At 41.7% G+C, this 22,461-nt stretch overlaps 1 protein-coding gene across 1 annotated transcript in view; it reads right to left on the bottom strand.

The window, feature by feature from the left end:
- Positions 1-22,461, bottom strand: part of PUM3 (pumilio RNA binding family member 3) — a 50,317-nt gene that overhangs the window by 11,490 nt on the left and 16,366 nt on the right. Inside the window, exons 10-14 of the mRNA XM_083186022.1 lie at positions 17,670-17,748; positions 17,366-17,464; positions 11,727-11,780; positions 9,508-9,588; positions 2,544-2,686 (exon numbers count right to left, since the gene is read on the bottom strand). Of these exons, the coding sequence (XP_083042148.1) occupies positions 2,544-2,686; positions 9,508-9,588; positions 11,727-11,780; positions 17,366-17,464; positions 17,670-17,748 (456 nt within the window). The remainder of the gene's footprint in view (positions 1-2,543; positions 2,687-9,507; positions 9,589-11,726; positions 11,781-17,365; positions 17,465-17,669; positions 17,749-22,461) is intronic.

Genomic DNA, 22,461 nt, shown 5'->3' with positions numbered 1-22,461 from the left:
ACTGTGATGCCAATTACACATTACGCTGCACAATGTAATGAGCCCACCAATGTTCGATGCCCACCAATGTATATATTTGTATATGCCCACTGCCCAGCAATGTATATATTTGTATATGCCCACTGCCCAGCAATGTATATTTTTATATGCCCACTGATGTATATATTTTTATGCCCACTGCCCACCAATATTTATATGCCCACTGTCACCAATGTATATTTATTTAAACACCACTGCCCACCAATGTTTATTAATAATAGGCAGTAACATATATATTGCTGGCCTGCGCCATTAATTTATACGTTACCACCTATTGTTAATAAACATTGGTGGGCAGTGGTGTTTAAATATACATTGGTAGCAGTGGGCATATAAAAATATATACATCAGTGGGCATATAAAAATATACACATTGGTGGGCAGTGGATATATAAAAATATACACAATAGTGGGCATATAAAAATATATACATTGGTGGGCAGTGGGCATATTAAAATATATACATTGGTGGGCAGAGGGCATATTAAAATACATACATTGGTGGGCAGTGGATGTATAAATGTATACATTGGTGGGCAGTGGATGTATAAATGTATACACATTGGTGGGTAGTGGGCACACTTCGCACCCCCCCCCCTCCCTCCCTCCCTCAATTCCCTCCCCCTCCCCCCCTCAATTCCGTCCCCTCTCCGGGCACTTTTAATTAATTACCTTAAGCCCGGGGTCAGGGTGGCTGTCAGGCAGCTCCTCTCTCCAGATAAGCAGCATGGCATGCAGCAAATCTTGCTGCGCTGCTCCTCGTTTATCGAGCGCGGCGTGACGTCATTATGTCACGCCGCACACATGGGGGATTCCTGTGCAGACTGCAGAGTCCCGGCGGCCAGCTTGTTGCTGGAGCCAGGACGCAAGTGCGCAGTCGCAATGTCCCGCCGCGGCCGCCGTGATCGTGATGATCTTGTCGGGCGGCAAGGGATAGGAAGGGGGGAGGCGGCGGCGACGCTAGAGAAGCTGCTGGGCGCCCCAGCTATTTATCAGAGGCGGACAAGCCGTGCGGTGCCCCGGGCTGCTGCACGGCTTGTCCGCCTCTAGAAACGGCCCTGGTGACACTGCATAATGCCCACACCATTTGCCGACAGTAGTGACACTGCATAATGCCCACACTAGTTGCCGACAGTAGTGACACTGCATAATGCCCACACCAGTTGCCGACAGTAGTGACACTGCATAATGCCCACATCAGTTGCTGACAGTAGTGACACTGCAATGCAGTGTGGGCATTATGCAGTGTCACTACTGTCGGCAACTGGTGAGGGCATTATGCAGTGACTGCATAATGCCCTCATCAGTTGCCACCAGTAGTAGTGCTGCATAATGCCAGCACCAGTAGTAGTGCTGCATAATGCACGCACCAGTAGTAGTGCTGTGTAACATCAGCACCACAACTGTATTTACCTTAAAAGCTGGCTTCTTTCAAATTCTTTCATTAACTGAGTGCCCGTGTAGCTCCGCCCCCTTCCACTCGTGAAGCTCCGCCCCCTTTCCAGGATCCGTTGTCATTATTGATGACATCAAGGGGGTTGGGAGCCAGGAGAGAGCTCAGTTCTGTGTGCTGCCGGCGCTGCTGCCTCAATGCAGTCAGTGTGACAGTTTACTGTCTGCCGGGCAGCCACAGAGCCTGACAGCAGCGGGGGTCTAAAGCAGCCAGCAGGTAACAGTGACAGAACCGCGGGAGCAGCTGCGTGTGGCCACACATGCGCACCAGCTCTCCCGCGGCCATTTTTACTGCTGGCTGCTTACATTTACTTTTACTTACGGCAGCCATATTTGTTTAGGGAAAACTGCTGCGGCCGCGGCCGTGCGGTCCGCGGCCCAGCCAGGGGGGTGAGCGGCCGTTTTAGGTCTATTATGGGCCGGCCCACCGGGAAATAGCCCGGTTTCCCGGCAGGCCAATCCGCCCCTGATTGTATACAGCAACATTGTGGTGACTAACATAAGTTACAGATTTCAAAACAATAAGGATGCTGGATATTTATTCTTTCTGGTCACTGAGAGGAGGTGTCAGACAGCAGTTACCATAGTGTAATGAAAATAGCCCAGCTCTTAGCAGCCATCCTGGATAAAAAACAGGTGCATACTTCATTCATGCCACATACTGACTGCTGACATTTCCATCTTCAGCAAAAGAACTGAAATAGGCAAAAGTCCTTTATTTCCCAGCATGCAGCATTAAAAAACAAAAAAACACACAACAACAATTCTATAACAATGTTGCTTAGGATAAGAGCATGCTGGGTCATAACAGCATAGAAACACCTGCAATACAACATCACCTCCACCTTGTAAATTCCTGCGTGCCACTATGGGCCTACAAATGAAAATCAGCAAGTCCTGTATTACCATAAGTGCTGCATAGGACTGCACTTACGGTGCAAGCCAAATGAAATTGACTTCTTCAAATCTTTTAATGCCCTCAAGTTGTAGAACAAGCAGCACAGCAAGATTAATTTGGATGTTCTAAAAATCTATATATTACGTGACATTACCTGTGTGCATTGACATCTCCCTGTTTGAGCACTTCAATGATCTCAGGCAGAAAATGTGCGGAGTTACGTCTGCTCAATAAATAGAGCAGCACTTTCCTTCCATATTTGTCTTTGATTAGGTTGGGCAAGGAGCTGATAAGTTCCTGTGCAAAGAAATGACAAGATATAACAAAGGAAACTGACCATTAGTAACATTCATACCATATGCTGGGCCACAAAACTTGTAAGAACAGTAGATTACAGCGAAATGCCAAGGCAGAGTCAAACAGGATGTCTGTTTAGCTACTGCTTGCAATGTGAATCAATAATTTCAATTTATTACTTCACCGCCATGATTAAATATAAATATGGCTGCTGATGGGGCTACTGAATATTTCATGGACAAATGTCTCTCCTGTGGAGAAAGCAAGCAGATGCTTCATTGTAATAAACACACAGCAGCAAGCATTAAAACGTAAACAGCACATGGGGAACAGTAAACATGTTCTCTGGGGTTATAAATTGGTGCTTTGATATATTCAATGTGACTACTTAAGATTAATTTGCCTAGTCCGTTACTCCTCAATCTTTGGGCCATTATTAAAACCACTAAGAGACTGAATTTGCTAAAAGTAAAAACCAATGCTCTTTTTAATTTTAAAATTACCAAAGTAATACTGTCATATTCTAGTGTAGTTATGCAAGGCCTTTTTAGAACTTCCTTTGCAATGGTCTACTGTAAATGAAAAGGCAAAAAATATTGCAGATGCGGGTCTGTCTAACCAAGGTAGCAACACTTCCGACAAGCTAGAGTGACAGTGTGTTTGTATTTGTATCATCATATACTTGTTTTTTTGCGAAAATACTCGACTCATTTTTAATCATGTGTGACCGCGGCCTAGGAGCAGGACAATGGGCGGTATTCAATGAGCCTGATTCGCCATGTTTTTATGGCGAATTTGTGCTGTTTGGCGAATTTTGGACAAAAACGGTGAATCACCCTATTCAATGACCACATGGCGAATACATTTGAAGGTTTTTTTTGCCATGATTCACCGAGTAGCAATCGCTATCTTTTGATGGAGAAGTGGAATGTGAACTTTTAAAATAAAGTGTTTTGTTTTTTACATTTGGTGTCAAAAAATCAGGAATTTTATTCTGAGGAGGGGCATGCTACTTTTATTCATGTGCTGTAAGCACATGAATATATATTTAATTTAAAAAAATATATATATAATTTTTTTTTTACACAGCAGCCAGCAGGGGGCGCCAGAGCCGAGCCGCTCATTACATATTCATATATTCACTGCACCCGATCGTTACGATCGGGTGTAGTGAATATAGGTCCCCTGCTGGCACCCCCGGGGGGCAGCCTGTGCTGCCTGGCACCCGGGGAGCCCACCTCCCCCCCACAAACGTTCTGGGGCAGGCAGAGAGACTTCCATCTCTCTGCCTGCCACCATCCTCATGCTCCCTGCGGCATTCGCCGCAGGAGCTCATATTCGCTGGTCAGGGGCTCGCTGCCCCTGACTCGTTGAATACCGGAGCCGGTGAGGCTCCGGAACGTGGCGAATGTGCAGCGAATCCAAAAAAGGATTCGCTGCACCTCGCAGGTATTCTCATTGAATACCGCCCGTTGAATACCGGAGCCGGTGAGGCTCCGGAACGTGGCAAATGTGCAGCGAATCCAAAAAAGGATTAGCTGCACCTCGCAGGTATTCTCATTGAATACCGCCCAATGGCAACATTGGAGGGACAGGAAAATGAGGACAGGCAAAGATGGGAAAAACCAAACCCTTGTCAGTGGCAACTCTCAAGAGACGACACAAATGCAATCCAAAAGCATGTTGTAAAGATGAAATCAAATACTAAATTATGTACTAGTTAAAAGCCACTCAAAATGATAGCTTCTACAATGTACTTTCACTTTGAGCAGTGACAGTTTTGACTTTCACAAAGAGTAATTTTGTCCGTAGAAGTGGGGAGTAGCCTTTATTAGAACAATCTATATCTAGACATAGCTATCTAAATATTGCAGAAATCAACACTATGGCTACAATGATTGGTTTTACATTGGTGTCTAATAAATATACAATCAAGTTATAAAACATTTCTGTTGGGAGCAATAAAATAAACAAAAAAACATCAGGCTCATTGAGGTCTTTCCTTACAAATATAGATTGTAAGCTTGTGAGCACGGCCCTCCTACCTATATATGTCTGTCTGTTACTACCCAGTTTGTTTTATCATGGTTTCCAATTGTAATACACAAGAGAATTTGTAGGTATATAAGAAACTGTAAATAAATAAATAGCAAGTTACAATATTTTTTTTTATGTTCTACTGAAGGTATCCTGAAACCTGCGCAGGATTCAGGCAAGTATATTTACCTTATCCCTGCCCCCCGTAACCCTCCCTCCATGCTAGTTCATAACCCACCCAAACTGCCTGTCCAGCAGCCCAATTGCCCTCTAAATGCCTAACACTACCATTGCCTGCATTCTTACATTCGGGGTGGCAGCAGTCGGTATACCAGGCCTGGCATCCTCAATGATGTCAGCATTCTGGTGCCCGTCGGGATGCTTAGCGCATCTAGTCTGTATGTGTGTGGAGAGGCTTCACTGGGTGTGGTGCCACCTGGTGGGCAATCTGCATTAACGCAAACATACCAACACTTGAACTGCTCCGTAGGGGGCAATCTAGTGTCCACTGGGGCACAAGGCACATGAATAACAACCATAGCAGTGATGAGCAGCATTACCTTTCTATACATTCCCTAGATAATGAGAATTGAATATAGATTATATATAATCTATACAGTGTACTTTGGCTAACTTTTTCTTTGTTCACCGACAGACAAAAAAACATTGAAGAAGAAAAAGCTCTGCATTCTTAGACATGACAGAAAACTAGTATAACACCAACAATCCAAACAGAAGAGTGGTGAATTTGTTCTTATATCGAATGTGGTTGCTACAGCTGAAGATCTAGAGAGGGGGGGGAGCCACAAAACAAAAGGTCTGCTAAAAATATGGACACAGGCAGACACTTCGAAACTGTTCATGGCGAATGGTTAATGAAAGCCTGACAGATTTATCTGGTGCAACAGACTCTTTCAAGCAATTGAGATGCAATGTGCTTGATTATTTAGCCTGCGACACAACTGCCAGGATTTGTTGCATAAAAGAAGCAGAAAAAGGGGTTTAGTGACCACAATGAAGGAAAGAATCTCACAGGATGAGCGCTTTGTGGAGATTGGCCTGTCAAGTTAGTCAGACGCCATCGACGTGACAAAGTGCAAGCAAAGCATGGTGGATGGGATGCATCTAATATAGAACAGGGTTTTTTGTTCAGGAAAAACAGATTTACATATAATGCTGCTCTTTATGAACCCATATTTAGCATTATTATTATTTGTTGGGGCTTTAAAACGGTTTTATGGATTATGTAGTAATCAACATAAAACGGCATAGCATACATAGAAGTATGCACACATAAGTAGCATACATATCCAGTGCACTGTGTAAAGGGAGCAGGCTTCACCACAGAAATCTTTACATGTGAGCAGTAAAGAGCATGCAGTGACAGAGCACAGTGTATGGGGGGGGGGGGGGATAATAAAATACCTCTACACTCAAATGTACTGTATTCAATGTTTGCAGATGTTGTAGTGGTAAGCTAAAGCAATATTAATATAGATGCCACAATTATGTGATCATTTATGGTACATAAAAAAGGAAGGCATCAGAAACAAACATTTTCAAATACAGTTTGGAATTAAAAGAGGTGCATTATAAAAAATAAAAAAAACGGATTTTTTTTTTTCAACAAACTGAAATAGATTATGAGAAGGCAAACAACAAATCCCTAATCTTATTAAGGGCATGGAAATGTATTAGTGATCATCTCATTAAAAAATGATTTTTCTTTCTTATGAATACAAAACTAAACCGATAAACTGCGCATGTGGTTCTTTTAATACATTCTCTTCAATATGTAGCTACACAAATTTGTATTAAAGAGGTTACTTTTCCCTTATACCAGGCTCAGAGTATAGAAATATAGTAACAAAAGAAGGGTGTACAGACACTGCTTTATTTCCTATGATATAGGAGTGGCAATGTAAGTGTCTTATATTAAGTGTCTTGTACAGGTTTCAGAAGTTCAGCATGGATGGCTGGTTACCAAATGAATGTTGTAATGGGCACTAGTAACGGATGTAATGCAAGGCTATGTGACTATCCATCACTTCTACAACAGGCACTCTGAGCGTAGGGCTGAAGATTCATTTCAAGCTTATTTTAATGCAGTAACAAAAAAAAAAAAAAACGTAATTTTGTGTATATGGGCATTGTACCCAATAAGCCCCACCCCCATTGTAATAATCTTCTATGGGAACATGGTTTACTTTTCTTGCATAAAATGGCAACATTACTGTATAACAATGGGTATGTACTGCAACATTTTACATTTACATTACAGAATTTAGAGCACGCAATGATTTTTCTCAAAATAAGTTATAAACAGGTTCTGCATGACAGAGCTACAAAATTATATCTATATCACTAGTTTGACAGGTACAAAAAGGTATACCGGTAAATAGTCAACACGTTTTCTCAACATTTGCATCACTTAGACCAGCGGTTCTCAAACTGTGGGTCCTGAGCCCAAAGTGGGCCCCAACCTTCTCAGCATGGGGTCGAGACTCCATGTTGCTGACCATCAGGCTGATGAATTTTCTAATCTCAGTCAGTGATACAAGGAGTCTGAAACATCTGTTGAATTGTCTGTTATATTAGACTCCTCCCATCACTCTGTGCCTCCACAATGCTGCCATGTATGTGCTGTCTGCTGCCTACACATGTGATATGATGACCTTCTGCAGTAACTTGCTGGGGTCCTGTCACTATTTTTATTGTCTGATGGGGTCCCAGAGTAAAATAGTTTGAGGACCTCTGACTTATGGTGTGTACACACGGTAGATGTGCCTTAAGATCCTATCCACGATCCGATCAGATAGGATCGTGGATAGGATCTTAAGGCACATCCGATTTGCATCCTATCTTGACTATATAGTGCAGATCTGCACGATATAGACAAGGCAGCCAAGACTTTCTGGTTTCCGATACGTGAACGCGCATCGGGATCGCAAGGGTTAAAACCCTTGCAATCTGCATCCGATGTTGATCCAATGCCGATCCGATGTTGACTATATCATCAACATCGGAAAGGAAATCGGACAGTGTGTACACAGCATTAGACTATAACTGGGAATAGAAACCTGTAGCGGGCGCACAAGTCACCTCTGCTGAAGCATGATGAGCCTTTGGTTTTGCAGAATAGTGGTCACCCATGATTTAACAACAAAAAAAGTGATTGGGAAAAGTGATACTTGGAGTGGGAAAAGTAACCCATGGGGAGTGCAGTGTTTGAGGAGAGCGTCACCTTTGCTGAAGTGTGGTGAGCAAAACAAGCCTTCAAAAAAAGGTACACTTTGGTAAGTAAAAATAAAATAAAAGATTTCCCCTGTAAAAAAAAACAACAACTGGTGTTGACCACTTGTATGACTGCACCAATGTAGACCTTTTGTGCCTGTAAATCTATTGAATGTGAACTGTAACTAGACACTGAAACTCTGTTATGCCAAACCCAGCTAACAAGACTTTGGCTGTTTTTTTTTTTTTTTTTTACTTGCAATAATAAAAAAAAAAAAAAAACACAACACTTGAAAAAGGTTTTTACTAGCATAAATATAAAAAATTATTGTAGTGTTAACTAGCAGTAAAACACCAAAATTGTATCTTGACCGTTTCCAAAATATTCAATGCAAGTTCCTGTAATGGGCATACACTGGCAATAGTGGTTGATTTCAGCAGGTATGAAGCATTAAGAAGACGTTCAGCAGCATACAAGGAAGAGGCATACAATTAGGAAATAAAGAAGCAATTAAATAGTGTTTCAAGTAAAATGTAATTTTTAACTTCTATCATTATAATGCACTAGGCATTGCAATAAAAAACCAAATACAGAAATAAAGGTTTACAGCTGCTGAGATCCTCTCACGAGGAAACAGTTAGGACCAAAGCCCAGTACACACTGTTCAATTTGCTCTATTTTACGAGCTGATTTTGCTTTTATAAGCAGAATCGAAAATCAGCCCAAAAATCTAATGGAAAAATGACTGCAGGCAGAACTGTATTATATAGTCCAAAGCAAATATATTTTTCTTGCCGGTCGATTAGATCCCAATCAAAATCGCACCGTGTGTAAAGCTGGCCATACATCAGAAAGATCAATCTTAAGATCGATTGCGCTCATGATTGTGTACAATTTCCCTTGAAATCCCCGGCAGTCCTTGGTGGTTTTTGGACACACAATCCATCATACAATCAGTCATACAATCCATCTGCTACATGATTGTGTACACAAGATGTGCATACAATCCATCATACAATCAGTCATACAATCCATCTTATGATTGATTGTATGATTGTGTACACAAGATGTGCACACAATCTGCATACAATCCATCTTACAATCAATTGAGATTGTATGATTGGGTACAATATCTTTCTGATGTATGGCAAGCTTTAGGGTGTACAGCGCTTTGATTTGGCGGCCGGCGATACCACGATTCATTATCACCAGCAGGTGCAGACATCGATGAGGAGGGAGGGAGGGAGGGATGTGGGAGGGATGCTGCAGTGAGCAGCATGGGACAGCGTTTGATCTGCCATGCAACGGGATCAAATCTGCATCTTATGCAACTAAACACTGTTCGATTCATCATTTTTTTTCGATTCGATTTTGACTATATTTAGTCCAAATTGAATTGAAAATTACCCTTCAATCGAAGCATGTGTACACAGCAATAAACTAAAAAAGACTCTGAGCAATGTTGAGGCTTCAGGCGAGACTTCTTTGTGTGGCCTATTAGCCACTATGTACTTGATGGTTCAATTTGTGTATGAGGAGAGATACTCACAGAAATGATTATCTGCTTTACAAGCTTTGTATCGTCGACACAATCAAACATTGCCAGCAGGACCAGATGAGAAAACTCCCCCTGGGGAAGAAGAGGAAAGGGGTTACACACAAAGGTTTAATACTTTTTGTGTTTTTCTCATTTTGTCATTAAAACCAGATCCTATAAAGGTCAGTCCAAAAGGTACAGGTAAGGTGCTTTTATAGTGAGACGTGGGTAACCAGATCACGGGAAATTCAGGCGGAAATCCCTTCATTCAGCTTTTTGTACAGAATTGGCACTTCTCTATTCAGCAAGTCAGCTGTAGTGTGCATGACCAATAGGGTTATTCAGCAATTGTCTTAAAGCAGGCACCTGGACTATTTACTTTGTTTAGAAAACCTATAATAATGGTATTTCTTCTTTAAGTATACAGTAAGGTAGCATGCATTTAATCATACATATGTTAGAGTGCCCAGTCAACTAAATTAAGGGCAGATACTCCATGCTTGATTTGTATTAGCATCAGGATGTGACACGAGTAGCTTAGTGCATCTATCACAACCTATATCTATCACTTACTATACAGAGATATAATCTAACATATTGATCAAGAAAATACAGGCAAAGTGAGCTAATCCAGAAATGGTTTCTCCTGCCTGCAGTCCTGACACAAACGTGGCTTACTTTTATTTGCTTAAAATATGACCTTTGCCTTATCTTTAAATTACAGATGCCAAAAAGTCAAATAGAAGCCTTCTAGAAGCAATGCACTAGACAGTAACTAGATTAAAGGAAATGTGCTAAATAGTACAGTGAGTATTAACCAACAGTGGTATAGAGACAATGCTGTGGAAATCCTACACCATTTAATACACTGAAAATATGCTTTAAAAAGTAATAGGTAATGTTTCTTGTGTGGAAGCAACGGCGAGTTTTGTACCTAATTGATGGCAGTTTACAGTTATGCTGGGTACACACCAGGACGACTAGGGCCCGATCCCCACAATCTCGATCCAATTCCGATCAATTGGATGTAGATTGTGTGCTGATTGGGCCCTTTTCTGACCTGCTGTGGACCGATACCGATCCGATGCGCGGTCCCGCGGGTCGGTCGGTCGTTATTGAGATGCTACCTGCTGCAGGTAGGATCTCAATGACGACCATACAGCCGGGTGCGGGTCGCCATCGGATCGGACCCGCTCACGGTGCACATCGTGAGCGGGTCGTGCCCCCCCGCGTCACCGTGAGCGGGTCGGACGAGACACTGACGACCCACTCACGATGTGCATCGTGAGCGGGTCGTCCTGGTGTGTACCCCGCATAAGACCTCACTACAATTTAAAAATGTCCAACATAAGCTCCCACACACACACTTACTCACTCTATCTCCCACACACTCCTGCCTCAGTGACCGGGAGAAGCTGGAGGTTTAGATACGTTGGCATTTACATGTACAACCTCGCACACTACATTGACTCCCTGCTTTGTACAGTACAGCCAGACATGTGTTAGGTATCTTTTTCTAAGCAAAGATATGTTGATTGTACTGGAACATTAGAAAGGAGAGAAAAAAAAAGGAAGACTATGACACTTGGGCAATTACAGTGGGTGTGGATCGTATTGTTGACCCGACCTAAGTCGACAGTCATTAGGTCAACACTGTTGGGTCAACAGGGTTCTAGATCGACAGGGTTCTAGATCGACATGGGTGAAGGTCAACAGGTAGCCAAATGGGTTAGGTCGACAAGTCGACATGGATTTTTTTCACTGTTTGTTGACCCGAATGTCGACACAGCCGGAAGTCAACTGCAGCCACTCGGCACACTATTTTATTCTCCCACCACGCCCTAGTGGATGGTAGGGCATGAAATACCACCTGTCGGCTCAAAAAACAGTAAATAAAACCCCCATGTCGACCTAACCCTAATCCAACGCATTTGTTGACCTTGTACCATGTCGACCTAGACACCTGTTGACCTTCATCCATGTCAACCTAGAATCTTGTTGACCCAAGTCGGGTCGACAATGCGACCGTATCCCATTACAGTAATAGTGGATAGAATTTTTGATTTGCAAATGTAGAAAGCGAATAATTAGTTGAAACTGCAATAAAGACACAGCACATCACAGAATATATATGCGAGTTACACATGTGAAGCTACTAAGACGGTAACCAACCGCATAAATGTATTGTGTAAAAGGAGCCAGTAACAACTTAAGACTTCTTTAATACTTACTGTGGCAATTTTTTCAACATATGTCTTCATGGTTTTGGCAAAGACTTTTCTGTCCTGCATAAAAAAATTAAAAAAAAATAAGGAATATAGTACATAATAATCTTCAAGCCATAAAAAAAAAAAAAAAAAAAAAAGTACAGATGACCACTTATTTGGCTTCTTCAGCCTACAACTGTTATTTTATGTGAGCAGTTCACGAAGGCAAAGATGTGTTCATTTTAACTTATTTCATTAGGGAATATACTGGTTTGGTCTTGTTCTCTGGTGATCACTGGCTCCCTAGTATCTTCTTACCCATAACATGTAGTTCCATAAACAAACATAGATGACCGCATAGTCTACATAAAACTTACAGCCCCCATACACTTGTGCGACTTCTCAGAGGGGAGAAGTCGCACAGGTCCCCCCTTCAACTGCCGGGAGCTACCCAGGTGGCAGGATTATATGCGCCCCGTTTGCATGTAATATATTGCGTGCAATCCCAAGCAAGTGCTGCCGGAGGCTGTCCGATCCAACAGATCCTACGAACAAGGGTTTTAGTTCAACTACGGTCAGATTGGGGTGGAACTAAAGCAAATGCTTTCAATTTCATGGCATAATCCATCAGAATCAGGTGAAAATCAGCCAAAAATCACAGTAGTGTTTACTCAGTATGGTTATCTCTGATATTTTGTCACCACAGACTATGTGATATTTAGGCTGCACAGACTATGTGCTGTGCGATGGGATGCCCGCATCGCACAGCACCCTCGCACCATGTATGGGCACCTTTAGGGTTTTTTTTAATGTAGGAACAGATATCGATAATCTCTCAAATACAGTCATCCTGTTGTAAATGCAATGACGACTAGGATTGTGGATCAACCTTCAGAGACATACAGTTATATAGTCAGCCTTTATTCTATGGGGGGAAGGGATGGGTTAGTTGGTTTGCTGGTTAATTTGAAAGACTACCAGTGGAGATGTACCTGTGCCAGAAAGGTCTATTTACAGATAAATATATACTTATGCCTATAATGTTATAAGAACATCCTGACAGAACTATAGAGAACTGGTCTCACTCTTACATACACATCTTACAGCATTAGAACAAGACCTAAGAGAAAATATTCTCTTGAATACCACATGTGAAGCTTCCAGCACTATGGGGAAACCCTCATTTTCCTCCACACAACACACATCCATGCTTTCACAAATGGTATCAGGGAGGACTGTGTTATATATACACCAATACCCTTCTCTCACAATTGCAAGCTACATTTCCAGAGCTTTTACTCCCACTGTTTCAAGTACTCCAGGCACCCCCACCCCGAAGCACAGTAAGCCCCAGGTGGGGCGGTGGAACGCGTCCTCCCGACCTTTTCATACCCCCCACTATCCACGTCGGTGTGGAGTTGATTTTCATATAGTGCAGCGAGCAAAGCGAGCCTGAAGCGTGACGAGGGGACGTGGAATACTTGTAACGTGATCCGCGACGTGGATAGTGGGGTTTGAAAAGATCAGGAGGACGCGTTCCGCTGCGCTCCCCACACTTCGGGGTGGCGTGCCTAAATCTCATTGCATGTCATAAGTTTAAAGTAAATGGCATCGCACCCTATAAAATCGCATGCGATGGCATCGCACCGCCCGTTTATAGAAAACAGTGAATAAATTGCATAGGAAAAAAATCGCATCGCATGCAAAAAACGCATGCGATGCGATTTTCCTACGGTGCCATACATAAGCAAATAGGTCGCCCTGCTAATACATAAGTACCAAAAAATTTAATGAAAAACATTCTGAAAAAGATTATGAGATGGGAATTAACAGAATTTCAAAATGGTGGAATTCCATGCAGTTAAATTTTTATGCAAAATATGTAGCAATCCACCTGATCTGGCTGGTATTCCTATCGCCAGAGGTACCAATAGTGGCAAGCGTGTTGTTTATGAACAACATGCTGCTTATATGAAACAAGGCTGGCTTGCAGGAGAGTATTCCCAGGCTTCATCTGACAGGGGGCTCATTGGAGTGTTTAAGAACAAAGTTATCCTTTCATTTGTAGTCGTCTCCTCCACACTGGTTAATTCAAAGACTGCAGCTTATCAATTAATGCCATGCGAACAAAGGGACATGTATATCAACAGTGAAAAAAACAAAAACACTGAGCTCTCACTGTACCTTTCTGATATTAAAAAAATTGTACAATTTAAACATTACTTTTACCTAATCAGATCAAAGAACATAGGTGGTGTGGGATTTCCTCAAGCAATGTTTGAGGCATAAGTGACCTGGAATGGAGACGTGCCTCAAGCCAGAGGAGTAAGGCTGGATACAATCTACCTCCTGCTACCAAATGAATCCTTTAGAATAAGATTAAATATAAATCACAGACTGCCGAGAGAATCCCAAGGGCACCCCAGCAGCAAATTAACAAATTAAACGCTTGGCTGACACTGAATTTTCTTTCTTTTAACCTAATTCAGATAGGATGTGTTAAACAAAGTAAATATTGCTCCACAATGCTTTTATTCATCTACGTATTTGGCGCACTTCAGATATTATAGTTTCCATAAAACTGATAGGAGTTTAAAGCAAATAAAAAATATAATTTGCCAGGAAAAGACAAACTAAAACAAGTTGTTGGTTTAGCATGGTAAAGAAATAGGGATGGTGTCTAAGGCGGACCGCCAGGACTGTTCTTCCTACCACAAGGACAGAATCCTAAACCCAGCATCAATCAGATTATACCAAGGCGGCTTGTCTCATTTACATAAAATCATTAACATATTGTACAGCATTGTTTAGAAGCTTAACTACTCAAGCTGCAAGTAATGTAATAAATTACAAAGTAAAGAAAGTTGAAGCAGCACATCCTACTTAAACAAGCAGTAGATTGATGGCCTTTTTAACTCTACACACAATTAGCGTACCAGCAGTCCTGGTAGTCGTTATGACTACGCCGCGGTGCGTGGGGGTAGTTGGGGCGTTAGGCACTTGAGGGAGGGATAGCGTTAGGCTGTGGTAAGGATAAGGCTTAGCTGTGAGTTAAGGGTTAGATTTAGAGACACTAGAAGGAAGGGTAATGATAGGCTGTGGGGAGGTTAGGGTTAGACACTAAAGGCCCCCATACACTATGAGATTTGGGCACGATTTCACCTGATCGGATGAATCGGGCCGTGAAAATCAGCCCAAATCACACTTGTAGACATCCAGTCTGATCCATTGCGCGATCCCGTGAGAATCGGATCGGGGTCGGGAGGGCTGCCCATAAGATTTGCTAAATCTTATGGGCAGCTCGGCCCCGGAGCCGTGCGGGGGATAGCAGCGGGCAGGGGATGCTGGCTAATAGAGAGCCGGGCAGGAGGAAGCTGTTGCAGTGAGGCGACAGTGGCAGCAGGGCACCGGGCAGGGAGAACTTCAAGAAGCTGGCTGCCGGGCAGTGGCGGGGGCCGGGAGGATCAGATAACTTGAAAAAAATAAAAAATAAACGCCCATACTGATGACAAGCTAGAGAGAGGTCTCAGCCAATCAATGGCTTGCTAGTCATCTGTATGAGTGTTTTTTTTTTTTCAAACTATCTGTTCCTCCAGCCTCCCGCCGCTGCCCGGCAGCCAGCTTCTTCAAGTTCTCCCAGCCCGGCACCCTGCTCCCGCTGTCACCTCACCAACTTCCTCCTGCCCGGCTCCCTATGCAGCCTCCCCCTGCTCGGCTCTCTATCCCCCGCCCACTGCTGTCCCCCGCATTGCTCCCTCCTCCTGCAGCTCCCCAGGGAATGCATATGATAAATCCATGCGATTTATCATATGCAAACCTTGGCACATCAAGTGGCTAATCGTGTGTCCCACTCCCGGGGAGCTGCACGGGAAATCAGGTCCGACTTGTCCCTAGGACAAGTCGGACTAATGTATGGGGGCCTTAAGAAGCGAGAGATAGGCAGTAAGGGGATTAGGTTTGTTGGAAGGGTTAACATAGAAGGGCTTTTGACCGACCGCATCTCAAGTGCTGGGACCCCACTACCATCCCAATTTTACAGGTGAAAATCTGTTATGGCCACACTGCACAAGCGATTATGTCAGTGTTGCTCATGACCAGCCACTATTTGCGCAGACCTATCTGAGGACCTGTAACAAAAATTTACACACCCTCAATTCGTTTTGGTGCTGCTCTCAAGGTCATATGTTCACTAAAATGCAATATTTCTCATAGTAGAACAGATACATTTTATGTAATACCTTACATTCAGATGATTATTTCTGATTCAAGATGCTAAAATGCAATTAGATGTGGGAATTTTCTGAGACAGGCTATAATAAAATTGAAAACAACATTTGTGCTGCAGAAAGACACATGTTCAATAATTTTAGAATTAAAAAAAAAAATGCTTTCTAGACCAAGTGCCTAGATCAGAAGTAGCCAACTCCAGTCCTCCAGAGCTACCAACAGTTCACATTTTCCATACCACCTAGCAGGTACACAGGTGCACTCTTTACTCATTGACAAATTACAAAAGATCCGCAGGTAGAGATATACTTCACTTGTGATTTTAGGAGACCTGGAAAATGTTAACTGTTGGTAGCTCTCGAGGACTGGAGTTGGCTACCCCTGGCCTAGATGCTCCAAATTACACTTTAAGCTTTAGTGGATGATATATACTATGTTAAATTATGTACAAACATGCAGCGGTGAACATAGTTCCTCCATTTATCAGCTGGTAACCCTATGGTCTGGCAGAATGGCGGCGGGAAAGGAGATGCTGGCGCCACGTTTTCTGCTTACCAGAGCTATAAACAAAGACAAGCTCTGAAAACATTTGCGACACTCAGATTGTTAATCACTTTGTGAAAGTTCCTTGGAGCATGCACTACACCAGTGGTTCCCAACCCTGGTCCTTAAGTACCCCCAACAGTGCACGTTTTCCAGGTCACCTGGCAGGTGCACTCATTCAGGCACATTTGAAAAGATCCACAGGTGGAGCTAATTATATAGCACTGGTGATTCTGTGTGGAGACCTGCAAAACGTGCACTGTTGGACCAGGGTTGGGAACCACTGCTCTACACAACTGTGGTGCATGTGTAGTCGGCCAGTGGTAGCTTAACCACATTAATATCAGCATTGCGTACATATTTGAATGAGTTGGTGTCAACTTTCTCCAAACTGGAAGCTGCATCACATGGGGCCTTAGTACCATGGGGGTGCCTCAGGACAATTGCAGGGGTGCCTTGGGTTGGTAGTCCAGGTCCAATTAAAATGATTTATGGTCAATGTAACATGCATAACCAGTGCTGGGGGCCATCAGTTATAAAGGTTTGTGGACAAATGGAAGTAAATTCTGTCCCTCACCACAGAACTGTGGATGACATAAAACACAATTTACTTAATTTAATGTTGGTTTCTAAATTTCTCAATAAAAATTGTTTGCCTTGAAGTATGTTTGAGGGTGTCGTGATACAAGAAGTTTTGAAACCACTGGCCTAAATATTTAATCACCATAGACCGTACTTCCTTTCTCCATTTTCGCTCTTACCCCTATACATGCTTACTATAAAAATTAGCCCTTATTTTACATGTAAGCACTGTCCTGTGGAATGTTACACCACATTTACATTTTTTTAATATAATATAACAAAATACAAAAAAAAACTACAAGTTAACAAACCTTTGGTGTTCCATGCCATATACAGTGCATGCCCACTCTTGCGCCATCATGTGTGTGAATTAAGTAGACCACTGCTTCTCTAATAGCCTCTATCATTTCCTGAGGGAAATAAAGAAACACAATTTTTGCAATGATACTTTCTGCGAGATCAACAGTTGAATAGTGGATTCAATTCTAGCGGTGACAAGAACGGATGTCTTACCTATATAACTCATTTCAGATATTGAGGCAAATAAAACACTTTTTTTTTTTTTATAATAAATCAAATGGATAGCTTACTGAATGAAAATCATTTTCTACATACCGATCTTATTTTTGGAGTTGCATGGTTAAAAAAGTCCAGAAATACTTTATGCACCAGAGAATGTTTGATTACAGCTTCCCTGAGGATGGAAACAAAGTTTTAATAGTGTAGTAATTAAAATACTATCCAACTTTTATTTTTTCAACAAGATAGATTTGTTAATACACCAGATTAAGGGGACAGATTTACTAAACTAGAAAAGTGATACAATAAAGTGATAAATCACCAGCAAATCAGCTCCTAACTGCCATGCCACAGACTGTTTAACAAAAAAAGATGAAATTCAGAAGCTGATTGGCTGGTGGTTTATCACACTCTATTTTAAACACTTTTCAAGACTTAATACACCTCACCAGAATGGAGTATGACTTTGGGATATTATGCGCCTATTGCAGTGCATAACATGTATGCCAGACAAAGTAATGACCAGCTCCTGCATATAAGTGCAAAAAAAATGATTTTGTATTGCAGGATGACAGCATAAGGGAAAGGACATTTTTACAAGAGGCTTTTTTTTTTTTTTTATAAAACCCAAGCCCTTTAATGAAAGAGAACATCAGCAGTATTTGAGTCCTGACAACTTCCATGAATATATGCCTTTTGCAGTGACTTATTCATAGTAGCATCATATATATAGTACTTTATATGATCACAAAAAAAAAATACATTTAAATAAGAATTAGTAAAAAGCAAACTGAAATCCATTTAGTTATTATTTACAGATTTCCACTTTAATAATCTGGGGTTTGGGAATATAATTGAGGAACTCATGAAGAGTGTGTCATGTACCATAAAATGTTGTAAAGTGTGCAAAAGGACACCAAGGAGGAGAACAATATGCACACAAGTATACCATGCCACATTTTGTCCGGCTCACCGACGCCCATTACAGACTGGGGCTGTTGTGCTGATGACCTTGATTGCTGGTTAGTAATACGATTTGTTGTTGGCACAAGTATCACAGACCATTTCAATGGAACAAAGCTCTTTTAAATTACATATTTTCTTTAACATTACTAAACAAGTTTCTAGTTTGGTCTTAATGTCTATTAAAGACTCAGACTAAATGGTTGCATTCATTTAGCCAATTTGCATATTTAGTTATATTATACTAGGGATTGAGAGACAAATAGTGACTTTAAAATGGTCTGCTATTCACTTTGTCTCCACTCGGTGTCTGTTTTGTGCTGTTTAAGGCTTAAATACCTCACTGCGTGGGCACTACAATCTAATGCAATGAGAATACAGAAGGCTACAGTCACAGGAGATCTATAGTTTACAACCAGAATGCGACTGCATTTGAGTCCCCAAGTTTCTCTGCAGGTATATTCTCACATCAGTAAGCAGATCAATAACGTTCGTGCTAGGTATTAAAGCAGATGTACTCCTAGCAGGAGATGCCAAGAACCCTTACTAGAAGAAAAACGTATGTTAAAAGGAGCAGTAAAAAGGCCTGCCAGCATACACCGCAGACACAAACAGGTACAAAAACATGAGGCTTATTTTACATTACCAGACTATTATGAGGAGGAACGCAGACTCATGAGCCAGCATTCCTGACCTTATAAAAGGATAATTATGATCAGAATTAGAACAGATTCTAAAATTTAGCAAAAAAAACTGCGCTGACTGCTAGATGGTAAAGGCCAGCAAGGCTAATAAGCAACATTCAATTTAAGTCACTGCTAATTACTGTACAGCAAAGAAGATAAAGCTCCCTTTGCTTTGTGTCCAAAGCACATCACACTTTAATGGTATCTGTAATGAAAAGACCGGATAACCATCTGGAAGGAGGGGTTAAGGAGTATGTCTGTGTAGGAGCTAGGACTTCGTAAAAAGCCCAAACTGATCAAAACCATGACAAGTGCCTGATAATCTTGGGGAGCAATATAAATTCAGCTTATTAATACTGGCTTTAAGGTGCCCACACACTAGAACGATTTTTGGGCCGATTGGCGATAAATCGGCCGATATATCGGCCAATATTTACCGATAATCGGTCGAAAATCGGCCGATGCTCGCTCCCGTGGATCTTTTGCTAAATCTTCTGATCTTACGTGCTGCACAAAAGATCAGAAGATTTAACAAAAGATCCATAGGAACGCACACGGGATCTTAAGAAAAATCTTTAGTAAAGATGTGCGCTTACCTGAAATCTTTTGTCCAGATCGGGCAAAAGATTTGAAGGCTAATTTATGCGCACATCTTAAGATCGCAGATCTTTCTAGTGTGTGGGCACCTTTAGAGTACAGCACTATATCTAACGGATAACATTTAAACTATAGTACATTATGGCATTTAAGGGCAATCAAACAAATGTGATCTATCACAGGCAAAAAGGACTGGCATGCGATCCCGCCGCCAGGAGGCTCAAGGGCCATCAGCAGTGACTTCTCCGAAATCTGCAATCTCTTTTGCTCTACTGTATGTTTAATGCATGCAGTGGTCCCTCCCCTTCTCAAAAACAAAATCCTGATCTAAAGGCCGCCATACACTATGCAATATGTGCTTGATTTCACCTGACTCCAGCGGATTGGACCGAGAAATCAGGTGAGATCTGCCCAAATAGCATGTGTGAGACACCCGAAAGGAGCTGGAGATCATATGTGCAGCATGTAAGATCTCCAGGTTGGACCCCCTTCCTGGCGGCGGGTAAAGGGGAGCACATGCAGAAGATGGAATATCCCGGGCAGCTGAAGGAGGATTGGATGCAATGTCTCCAAGGGGATAATTTGCATTGTGTATGGGCACCTTATCTCTTTCTTAAACTACAGACTAATTTCTTTTTTTCCCCCAATGTCCTTCAAAGCTTCTTGAGAAACTTTCCACTTTCACATCCTCCTGGCCAATATCGCTGTGTCACCCTATCATACAGCCTATTAAGAACCTTTGCAATCTGGCAGCTAGCACCTAGGGCCTTGTGTATCAAGGTCTATTTTCTTATAGAATGCAAGCAGGGCCTGCCGACCTCTATGTCTGGCATTACCCAGTTTTGTTGTATTATTTTTGATCCAATTATAAAGCAAACGGAATAAGCTTAATAAAGAAATCATAAATCAAATTATAGTGAATGGAGTTCTGGCATCGTAGCCATTGACAACTACTCCAGTAAGGAATAGGTTCACATCCAATGGTAAAGCCACACTGAGAAGAGAATTTCAGGGTTGCTAACTAACTTAACATGTTATTTTTATATTATGTGAATTTGCAGGACAGATCCACTGGATCTTTATAAGAGCCATGGACACTTATGTTCTATTTGGAGAAATATTTTACTTCAGGTCTACGTGATAGCTGTACAGGTCGAGTATCCCGTATCCGAATATCCGTTATCCGAATTATTCCGAAATACGGACATTCCAGAAAGTGAAAAAAATTTTTTTTTTTGCTAAAAACTCACTGGGGACATATGTAACAGCATCACTGGGGACATGATATGTAACTGGCACTATATATGTGCAAGACAATGATTGCTTGGCTTTCAAATTCAGTGCTGAGATAGTACACACATTTTGTTTCACGTTTTGAAACCTTGTTTTTTGAACAATTAAAATATGTTTGTGTGTATTTTATGTGGTAATAAAATATATTTGTGTGTATATTATGTGTTTATACAGCATAAATGCAAGATACTTCAAAATACATCATTGAAATATTAAAATATTCCGAAATACGGAATAATCCGTTATCCAAAATTCTCCTGGTCCCGAGCATTTTGGATACGGGATACTCAACCTGTACCACTTTTTGAAAAACCTTAAAAGTACTATATTTTCTAGTGTGTGTAAATCTTCTACATGCCGTTTACATTTTGTTATTAATTGTACCTACAGTATTTGCAACACCAAATTAAGAGAACATCCAGGCAAGCTTTTTACTAGTCTGCATGCCTTTACATCTTTCAATAAATTATTTACGTAACATAAAATTGATGTGCTTCAGTGTTTAGTCATTCTCTCTCCAGTAATATGCTTGCATTCAACTGGATGTATTCAACAAGGGAGAAAAACAAAAGTACTAAAACTAAAGCTGGTCATACATCTAAAAGGTACAGTTCAATGCCCTATGGTGAGTTATGATGGCAAGCAGGGCCAATAGCTCGCAGGTCAGTATTTAACTGATCTCTCTGCACTAACTGTTTCTACCTCCCTGGGTTTTTTCAGCGAGGTGGAAACGGCAAGTGCAGCAGTTAAAACGGCAAGGGTTGCCACTATAACCTCGCTGTTCCGGGGAATCCTCACCTTCCCCTGATGGAAAGGATTCCCTCGGAACATAGAAAAAAGGGCGAGCCGCCGGCGAGGGAGTTAGATGGCGAGGATGCTGCAAGCACTGAATACAGCCCTTATGGTCAGATCTGGCTGTTTGGAACAAACATCTAGTAATTTATCGGAGCCATTGATAGTTGACCATTTGCTTCAAAATGCTGGAAAAACGGACAAAAATGGTCATTCAGATATTATCAGATTTTTGTTCCAGCCAGCCAGATCTGACAATAAATCTTAAGGTGCATGGCCAGCTTTAGTTTTAGTAGACAGATATGTGCAAACACAAATAAAATGTAGCTTCAAGCTGGAAAATTCCCAAGATACTTACAATTTGAAGGGGGAAAAAAAGCTATTCTATCCATTCAACAATGGCTCACTTCTACTAAGCTTTGAAACAAAATATGAGGGACAGAACAAATGTGTCAAATGGATTTTGCCGATAAACTCTTCCTGCTTTGCCTCTTTACCGAGATGAAGCACTATCGTTAAGATGTAGTAACACCTCTGCTGCCAGTGAGAACTAGTAA

This window comes from Crinia signifera, chromosome 1, assembly GCF_055691185.1.
Source record: "Crinia signifera chromosome 1, ASM5569118v1, whole genome shotgun sequence".
Classification (NCBI taxonomy): domain Eukaryota; kingdom Metazoa; phylum Chordata; class Amphibia; order Anura; family Myobatrachidae; genus Crinia; species Crinia signifera.
The sequence above is the reverse complement of the archived record's forward strand: the minus strand, read 5'-3'. Positions and strand labels throughout refer to the sequence as shown.